General features: G+C 36.6%; 1 protein-coding gene across 1 annotated transcript in view; it reads right to left on the reverse strand.

Annotated features, from left to right (window-relative positions):
* Positions 1-10,666, reverse strand: part of LOC101858072 — a gene marked incomplete at its 3' end in the record, with an annotated part of 29,653 nt that overhangs the window by 6,900 nt on the left and 12,087 nt on the right. The window contains 10 exon segments of the mRNA XM_005110474.3: positions 83-151; positions 651-779; positions 2,778-2,897; positions 3,486-3,582; positions 4,673-4,787; positions 5,492-5,680; positions 7,235-7,369; positions 8,998-9,162; positions 10,006-10,072; positions 10,438-10,534. Coding sequence (XP_005110531.2) covers positions 83-151; positions 651-779; positions 2,778-2,897; positions 3,486-3,582; positions 4,673-4,787; positions 5,492-5,680; positions 7,235-7,369; positions 8,998-9,162; positions 10,006-10,072; positions 10,438-10,534 — 1,183 coding nt within the window.

Below are 10,666 nucleotides of genomic sequence, written 5' to 3' on the forward strand. Positions count from 1 at the left end.
CCCCGCCCTCAACCCCCAAGAAACCAAGAAAAACCCACAAAAAAGAGCAAACAAAAACACACAAAAATACTTATTTTCGTACCAAAATGAGACAGTCCCAGGATCCTGTGGCCATGATATCATTGTCAAACTGCACACAACGAATTCCACCCTGTAGACAAAAAAAAAGAGAAGAAAATATCTGTAGTCATGCCATTAGGGAAAACAAGGGTCAACCATGCCATATATAAAAAATGAGTACGACAGTTTTTTCTGAAGAAAGCTATTAATTCAAAGTTAATTAACTTGCAAATGAATCACAAATTGGTGTGGCATAATTTTAAGATTTTTTAAAGTCTCACCAATTTACACTCATTTCAGTTTAACTGCATAAAGAATTGGAACAGCCTAAGGATTATTATGATAAATCATTTTGCTTTAGAAGCTAAAATTATACTTAACTCTACTGAAAATAAAAATAAGCAGGTAACTTCAATGGAACTTTCTGTCTCTCTGCATAATTCTATAGGTTTACCGTCCCTTACAACCCTGTTATGTTATTTAAAAGACATGACCTCTAAATTTAGCATCCATTTCTTGTGTCTCTCTATCTTTTTAAAAATATTTTTTTTTTATTCAAACCTTCGACCGCTATGACTCAAGAAACATACTTTGTGACCAAGGAATTTGTGCAAACTTCGCCCACTCCGGACATCCCAAAGTCGAATCTGTCTGTCAAGCCCACAGGTTACTAAGCGACGGTTGTCAAAGTACAGGCAAGAAATGCAGTTTACATGACCCTGAAACACAAAACAGTTTTAAACACTTATAAAACTCAACACAGATTGAAGTAAAATCAAGCCTTAACACATAATGAAATAAGTACATACGAAAATTGACCACATACTTTATATCAGATAATACATTATAACGAGAGTGCAGTGGCGGAGCAGTTAGTGAACTCGTCTCCGAAGCAGAAAGTTCGGGTTCGAGCCTCGTTTCAGACATGGATTTTTTTCGCCCCCTCCTGCCCACCCAGCAGTAATGGGTACCTGACTTCGAGTTGGGGAAGTAAAGGCAGCATGGAAAGGAAATGGCCACCTTACCACAGTATGCCGAAGGCCCAGCAAGTTGTCTCACTAACAAGGCAATCCCCAATTCCAGATCGGATGCGGGAACAACATTTTTACATTATAACACAGTCATTTTAATATCAAATGGGATGAAAACAAACTTTAGTCTGACTAAGCAGAAAACTGAACCGAAAAATTGATCATATTCAGTAATTAAAGAATTAACAAAAAACTCAAGAAGTGAAAATTTGAAACTTAAAATTCAGCTACATTCTATGAATTCAACGACATCCCGTCCTACTCTCCTCTCCCCTCCCCTCCATCTCTCCATCAAAAAAGGCTATCAAAAAGACACTTAACCTTTCAGTTTACTAATTATTGTGCAATACATTCCATGTCACTGTCAGTCCGTTTTTATGCATGTTTACACATTTCTGTCAGTCTATCTCTTTCTTCAGAGCGCTATAAGAATACCTATTGTGAGGCATCGTAGTGAAATCAGGCGCTCTTCAAAATGTTTAAATCAACGAAATCAGCATTTTTTTTTTGCTGATGGGCAATTTTTTTTTAATTTTTCCTTTTTTTGGCTCAACACCTTTTATGTCCGTTTAGAAAACGTTTCATCTTTTATGTGGATTTTATTGAAAAACATTGACTAAAGGTACAAAAAATGTTAATTTTCAGTTTCCAAGGACTCTCAAGCTATAGAAGTTACCAAACTTTGGCGGCCATTTTCTCCCTAATTTTGCCTCTGAAACTAGGAGACCTTGACCTACTTCAATCGCAAATATTTCAACTTCTATTCAGCATAGATGGATAATTTTCCACTGAAAGGAAGGTTAATGAACAGGCTTCAAGATGATACCAAAAACACCACATGCACAAAATCTGACTAGCGCCCGATTCCACCATATCACGACACATTTATGTATCTATCTTAAACATTATTATCATTACTCACAATTGTCCATTTATAACTTATAAAAAAATATATATATGTATATAATATAATATATATATATACATACATGCGTTTGACAATGGGTCTGTTTAGGAGGGAAAGCATATTTCATGTGTTTCAGTACATGTGTGCGGGAAGAGGATATCTGTGAGAGTAGATGTGTATATAAAGGTGTGTGTGTGTGCGTGTATGCGTGTGTGTGTGTGAGTGCGTGTGTGTGAGTGTGTGTGTGTGTATGTGTGTGTGTTAGTGTTGTGAGAGTGTGTGTGTATGTGTGTGTGTTAGTGTTGTGAGAGTGTGTGTGTATATGTGTGTTGTGAGAGTGTGTGTGTGTGTATGTGTGTGTATGTATGTGTGTGTGTGTTTGTGTGTGTGTGTACGTGTGAGTGTGTGTGTGTGTGTGTGTGTGTGTGTGTGTGTGTGTGTGTGTGTGTGTGTGTGTGTGTGTGTGTGTGTGTGTGTGTGTGTGTGTGTGTGTGTGTGTGTGGCGAATCATCAAACCAATGTGCTAATGCCTGAACAACTAAGATCTTATATCATATAAATCTTACCTTTCTCAATCTTTCTCCTCTTTTATCTTTGTTCTCCTTTCTTTCAGGGTGCATTGGTTCATTAAGAGGGTAAAACATATTCATAATCACATTTTTAAAAAGTGTATAATGCTTCTGTAGCAAGTATAATTTAATAGGACAGGCCTCTACAGAGTAGTTAACATTTCTATCATAACAAAGATGATGTGACTCAGAAACCATGGGAGTAGTTACCTGCAACCTCCTCATCCTCTTCACGGGAATGAGCTCACCGGCATACAAAGTAGTTCGCATGTAGTCAGCGTAAGTCTCCTTTGTCTCCCACTCAAGGTTTGTTCGACTGACCATCTTTCCCTGTGTAGACAGTAACCATACAGGGTACATTCCTTTGCGATGACTTTGACATCAAATTGCTTTTCTACAATTGCAGAAAACAGGTCTCTCATACCGGAAGTTCATTCATTAGATGAAGAACTATCAAAATAGGTTTGCAAATTTTGATTTTATGACCCATTTAATGACGTTTTTGTCATTTTTAGATTTAGCACCAAAAAAAGGGCCCCGGCGTAGTGGGTTTACCCCCCTTGGAGATAAAGCGGTAAAGCAGATAGTGAGTTTTTAATGTCTTCTTGGTTTGAATTTCGCTTTATGAAACCAAGTGATGGGTTAAAAGTTTTAAAAATGGGTAATCAAACAGGAGTTAACAGTGACAAAGATAAAAAGAAAACTAGACAAGCAAAACATGAATGAATACGGTAGAAATGTTGGCCTAGCATAAAATGCAAATATGAAAAATGATGATACAAGCCACAACATTATTTTTTCTCTACAAAAGTTGCTTAATTTTATTTTGATAATTGGAGTTCAACTACAAAAATCCTTATTCAATTTGTGGAAAGTTCATTATTTAACAAAGCTCAGAAGCATATATATTTGACTTACAAGGATATCCCTACTCTGTGACAGGTCAGTGCGAATGTCTAGAGCAGCTTCTTTCTCTTCTTCCTTTTTAGTCGAGCGAGAGGAGCCTTTCGATGATCTGGACAATGAAACATATTATGGAGGTGGTAAATTTAGGGTTTATACATTCTTTCAATTCAGAACCATTGACTCAACATCCAACTCAGATCAAATCCAGTCAAGGTGATGGAGGTTACTAAAACTCCTAAATGAACCAAAATAAAAAATACTCTACAAGAAATTTTAAAATGGGACTTCCACAATTCAATCCAGCATGAAAATAACTGGCCTAAAGTGCACCCAAGAAGAAAAGTAGCATCATGAAAACAAAACTGATTGCAATACCGAGTAGAGCAAATCATTGTCATAGAAATAAAGTTCTGGAGCACATGAAGTTTCTTTCAGAATAATTTCGTTTAAAAATCTTATCCTGTTGTCATTGTCCCTGGAACTGTTGTTGTAGTTACTGATGCTACTGTTGTTATTATTCCAGTGGCTATTAGATTTCCTCTTCCAGCTTGATATTGAGTTGTATTGATATAAAGAATAATGATTAAAAATCAATCTTTTGAAATATCTTTGGAGGAGAATCTCTTGAACTTGATTCTAAAAATTATTAATTCTGCATATATAGGATCCACATGTCTGTAAAGGATAAATGTTTCTGAAGGCTAAAATAAATCTTATGCTTTTGGATCAAAACAACACCAAAACCAAATTTTGATAACTGAACATACCTTCATTACGTTTTCAAACAAGATTATCTAGACCAGACATCAAACAGTATTAGCCTGTTGAACCCAGAATAGACCGTGAGAGTTCAAGATCATACATAAACAGGTTTCACAAAGCTGTATCAGTTCTGCCCTTGTGGACAAGGGACTACATATGTTCAAATGTTTTAAGCCCAGTTGGCCAGATTTTTTCAGGAGAGAAAAAAAGATTTAAAAATTATAATGAAATTATCTATTTTTTAAATCCCTTTTTCATAAGCAACAAAATATATCTTGAGAACATGCAACTGATACCATGAATTAAGAAACTGCAACAAATTTTTTTTTTTTACTTTTGGGCTTAGTACATCTCAATAGCTGACCAACTAAACCCGTGGTGATGCAGCATGTCACTGTTGTGCACAATTCAAGAACCTTCTAAGGGGAAAAACTTACACATTTCTACCAGTGGAGCTAACAGCTGGAGTAGCCTCCTCTGTCAAAGTATCGTGAGGCGCGAGCCTCTGGGAGATGCTCTTTCTTGGCGTTCTGCTCCAGTGGGCTGTAGGAACTGAGATTTATTTGAAAAAGAATCCAGTCAAAACAAAAGAGGGCAGTTGATTTTTCTCAAATGTTCCTTTCCTAATTACACATCAAAACGTTACATTTTATTATTTCAAGGGAAGAGAAAAAAATATCACTGAATAAGAATGTGTTTTTCTTCCTTCAGTAACAACAGCATGAACTAAATAATAAAAGTTGAACAATTTTAACCACATCTAAAAATACAACGATAAATTTTGGCTACTTATACAAATGAAAAACATATAAATTCTAATCTGACATGGTCAATCAAGTTAATAAAATAAAACATGTCCTAAATGGAAGCATTATTTTACAAATGGCAGTTACGGTAAAAGACAACATAGTCGCAATATTCATTCAGTCCAACATCTCTTCAATATGATATCTTTCTTCTTCAGGAAAAGAGAGATTACTGTCTATTAAAATGAAAAAAAAGAAAGAAAAAAGACTATGTGGTGTAGCGGTACATTGAATGCAGAAGATGCAAGTTCAATTCACAACAGGGAGTAAGTTTTTAAATGGAGTATATCTGTCCATCAGCTGGGACGTTATACCCTACTCACTCCAGGGCTGACTCAGACCGGTAGGGTTAAACAGCCCGAATCTAAATTTGTGTCGGTGGAGGTGTAAAATACTTAAATTTATCATTACAAAGGAAAAAAAAAGAAAAGAAATACAATAATAGGCTACCTTGGGGTTCTTCCATTTTAAGCATGTTGTATTCCTCTAGCAAGGGAGCTAGGTCCTCCTCAGAGAAAGCACTGTCCATGTCACTCCCGTCTCTGTCCAGCGGCCTTGACCCACGCCGGCCTGCTCCTTCCTCCGACAGTTTACGCTGGTCACGTTGTTCCAGTCTCTCTCTTACACCTGTATTCAAACCTAGAAATAAGAAAAATTGTCTTTGTTGTGGATACTTGGCCATTTTCTTTTACATTGATAACCTTTTTGGCAACCCGGCTGGTGGGGGGAGGTTGGTCAAGAGTTTCGCACGGGAAACTCGAGTCATGAGAAAGTGAGGCTCGCGTGAGCTTAGAGCCACAGAGTCACTCAGTCAGTCACTCATGGTCAGTCACAAGAGAAGGAGGCTCGAGAGAGCATATAGCCACAGAGGCTGTCACTAATAGTTTAGTCGTGAGGCAAGGGACTGAGTCAAGTCACAGTAAGGAGAATCTACGACACCTGTTTGTGAATAAAGTGTTCAGTCTAAAGGTAGTATGTCGTATTCTAGTTCATTTAATCTTTCATCTGTGTATTTTTGTGTTGATGGAGTTCGAATTAATTTTCAATAAGTCATTCGTTGGAATACATGTATTGACAGTGTTCCGTAACAGTTATCTTTGTTGTTTTTTGTTGTTGTCGTTTGTGTGTGGCCAGCAGATTCAGGGGGTAACCGAGTCAGTAATAATTTCTCTGTTGTACCTATCAGTGACCCTGAGATATGAATTCTCGCCAGAGCCACCATCCCCTAATCGCGTGAGCCAGTCTAGTCTCCCTTAGTCCGGTGCATATAATTGCCATGGAGCTGGGTTTTTTGGGGGGGTTTTCTTCCAGTTAGTGTGTTTTCTTTATTGCAGTTAGTGTAGTTATTTTGTTGTTGTTGTTGTTGCTATTGTCCTTTAAATTAATCCAATGGCCGCAACCTTTTTTTCAGTTTGATGTCACTTTGCGGAGGGGGTTTGTCACTTGTAGTTGTTTTGCTTACCAATACAGAGAGGAGAGCATAAAGAGTGGTGTCCAAAGAAAGGGTTTTCTACAAGATTCTAATTCTTCATGTGGAGGGGGAAGTAGGACTTAGGAATGCACAGAGAGACACAAAAAAACAAACTGCAGTTCTCGACTCTGTTATGAGAGTCAAAATGAAGGAAGCAAGAAGGAAAGAAAGCAATGATGATACACCTGAGCAAATAAATATAACACATAATGTACTTGTTTGCACAATAAGATTGCTTATGTGCTCTTGCATGTCATGCCATTGCACAGAGCAACAAATATGTCATCTGGAAACATCAGACAAGATAAATAGAGAAACATCAAATTCAAAAGATTAAGTTGTTTTATTTAATCCTTAAGATAAATTCTTTTCACTGCAACACTTGAGTTAGAAACAATACAATGACTGCTATATTAATATTTATGCTCTAGACTTTTCATTGTCATTGTACAGGTTCAGCGCCCCTTTTGACACAGTTAGGTTATTTCAGAGGTGATACCTCCGAATTCAACATCCATTTCCAAAAGGATCAACAAAATTGTTGGAGAACCTTAACCCCCTTCCCCAAAATAATCCAGGTTCAAAACATCCAATATTCAAATTTAATCAATTAAAATATACAAGGCATGATCTAGTATTTAAAAGTTATAAGCATGAGAAATTATCTGATATTTCACGTAGTTAAAACTCATAGTAAAAAAGGGAAAAAAAATTATACTCACGGATTGTAACTTTTCCTTTGTCCACCTTTCTCTTTCCATCCACAGTACTCTTGGGTTTCTCATGAAAGTCTCCAGCTGTGGGTCTTATAATTCCTGTCCAAATTCTATCGGTGCCAATGGAATCTTCCTCCTCAGCTGTTGAACAGTTATGAGATTGTAAGATGGGTAAGGGAAATTAACACAGGGAGACATTCCTCAGTAGTTAAGTTTAGTTTAAGTAAGCCTTTTACACCACTTGCAACACAATAAAGTCATATAAATGCCAAGGATTAGTGGTGCTACAAGAAGAGTAACAAACTCAAAGAAGGATGAGAGATCAAGACAATAGATGTTTGGTAGGAAAGAAGGAGCAAACCACACCAGAGCACTTGCCAATCACCTGCTTTCTCCAGCAGCGTCAGAGAACTTGAAAACAAAACAACAACCAAAAAACCCCCAAAACCCCCAATAATAACCTAATTGTGCAAGTATTTCTCCAACCAAACAGGCTACAAAATCATGTTTAAAACTGATAAACATACAATCAATATGTGTTCGTACAACTTCTTCTGTCAATCAAAAGTGAATGGGGTGGTTAATTCAAAGGGCGGACTCTATTCTTTCCTCCATTGTCTAATCCATGTTGACTAATCTGCCTTTGTGGATATCATTGTCAGACGTTTTTGGTACATTACATACATATAAATTTACCATCAAGACTATCAAAGTCCCTCTCAAACTAAATTCAAATGAAATTCAAAGAGATTTTGAGAAAAAGTTAGAGTACAAAATTTGGAGAGAACCAAACATATGAGATAATAAAAAGTACAAAGGGAACCAAATCAAGGAGAAATCACTCCTTTGACCTAAATTCAGAGTGCATTTGCTCAGTAATGTTTAGGAATGCAAAAATACAAACATTTATTTCAAGGGCAGACGAGACGAGTAACATACATAAATGACATTTATAAGATTGAACATTGCATCCCAAGTGATCGTTTCTTCGCATTACTAGTATCCAACAAATACCAGCTCAGAAAGCATAATTAAACTGGTCACAGTCCAATATGATGAAAAGTTAGCTTCATGGACGAATGGAAAGTTTTTCCCACCCCTATATCAAGTCTTTATCAAGACAGTAAACTATAAGTCGTTTCTTTGCCTGGAGAAAGTCTCTCCATGCACAACCATACTGAAGTCACCACCTCCGCTGATAAAATTCATGTGTTTCAAATAGTAATTATTTGATAAACATCTTTTGCTCATACTCTTTGAACACAAAACATTGAGTCTTGAAAGATACCCGGCCTCAAACAAAAATAAACAGTTTCAAACGCACAATACTATATATGTCGTTACCAATGATGTGCAGACCATTTTCTAAGGTCAATCAAATAGAAAAGTGAACCCTTTTTTAGTTTATAACCTTTGATGCCATACATAAGTGATGAAATGAGGAATTATTTTAAAAGATCAAAGTCTTGATAACCTGCAATGGAACTACATGATGTAGAGTGACTTACCTTAACAATTCGCTGGATCAAGCATTTAAGTAGGTTTGACTTTGAGCAGAGAGAGGTTTACCAACATGGTAACGGTCAACAGTACAGGAAAGAGTTAGACTGACAGACAGACAGAAACACCACAGGAAGAGAGAAGAAACACATCCTACTAGTGATGCTGCACCCTCTAACCACCCTGTAATATAATAGTTTCTGAAAAAAAGTCAAAGTATGATGATACTTTAGTAAATAATGCTGAACGGTGCAGATGTGAACCCTAACCTGGTAAACCATCAGTGAGAGACTCGTCAGTTTGTTCCAGGCTTCCTCTCAGCATGTACATCAGATCATTGAGTTGACAGTAAGCCAGTTTCCAGTCGACACTCATGCCTTGTTTGTTGGCTTGTTGGATCAGCTCTGGTAGATTCGACACTCCTTCCTGCTCACCTGAGATGAAAAAAAAAAATATATGTGAGGCATGCTGACAAAATGAGTTACTTCTTCCAATCCACAAATGGAGATATTGGCCAAAAATCAACCCTAGGGGCAAATTAATTGGTTTTCTATTGATGCAATATTCTTTAAGTATAACATGCCTTTCCTTATTTCATACTTATAAATTGTAAAAGCTTAACCTATAAGCGTGATGTATCTATTTCCACAGGGCTCAAATGCGAGAAACAACTCATTTTGTCAGCACACTTCACATATATTAAAGATCATTCTAAGAGATTTTTGTCTTTGTCGGAACAAAACAAATCATGAGTCATTATAATCATGAATCTAAAAAGCTATCAGCACATAAGCATGATTTAAGTGCAAGAAGAACCGACACAACCCTGGTGGATAGAGGGCAACAGCAATCCAGTTGAGAATTTGTACTTGGGCCGTCCACTAACAACGCACATGTACACTCAAGAAAGTTCAGAACCAATTTGACATTTAATGGGATTACTTTTAAATGATACAAAAAAATAATATGTTTACTAAAGTATAGATAAGAAAGAAAAAAATCGTCATCCTTTCAAAAATGTATAAAACCCTCTATCTGCCTCGTAGAATGAGAGAGAGAGACGAGGGATAGAGAGAGGGGGAGAGAGAGAGAGAGAAAGTGAAAAAGTAAAAGAAAGAGAGTGAAAAAGAGAAGGAAAGAAAGATTCAAGTAGGCCATGCTGCCTCGCATAATAAATGAGATGGACATGAAACAACAAAATGTCCCACATTATGATATTTACCAGAGAACAATTATGAATTGTTCTAGATAAACTCTTCTTCTGAAGAACTACTTACCCATTTCCAAACATTTTAGAATCCACAAATTGTCAATTGCACAGAGGTAGCGCCATCTCCTACACACCTGGATACAAAGGAAAGCAACTTTTCTTTAAGTTCAGAATACAACTAGATCTGTGTGATGTATTGATGTATTGTCAGAATTTAAGAAAAAATTGATTACAAGATAGCTAGTATTTTGAGCATTTCTATAAATGAAGCACCAAGAATATCTGAAACTACTTTCACATCATTCAGTAGGAGAAACACAGCTGAATGGATAAAACAGTTATCGTCCTTCATTTATCTGGTGAAGCATTTTGGAAAAAAAAACTATAAATAAATATTTTTAAAAAAATAATATTTAGGACCAAAATAAAATAACGCATAATATTACTACGAGAGACCAAAATTCATTGATAAATGCTGCAGAAATGATTTAAAGATTACCTGTGAGGCCTGAAAGATATCCCGAGCAGACAGGAATGAAAACACATACAGCAACACTTTATCTGGAAGGCGGCAGATGTCTCTGGAATCTTGAAGCCTTCAGGGTAACAATAAAAGGTAAAGTTCTTATTGATATATATAAGATCACACAAACATGCACACACACGTACACACACACACACACACATACACACACACACGCACACACACACACACACACACAAACACA

This window comes from Aplysia californica, unplaced genomic scaffold, assembly GCF_000002075.1.
Source record: "Aplysia californica isolate F4 #8 unplaced genomic scaffold, AplCal3.0 scaffold00897, whole genome shotgun sequence".
Classification (NCBI taxonomy): Eukaryota; Metazoa; Mollusca; class Gastropoda; order Aplysiida; family Aplysiidae; genus Aplysia; species Aplysia californica.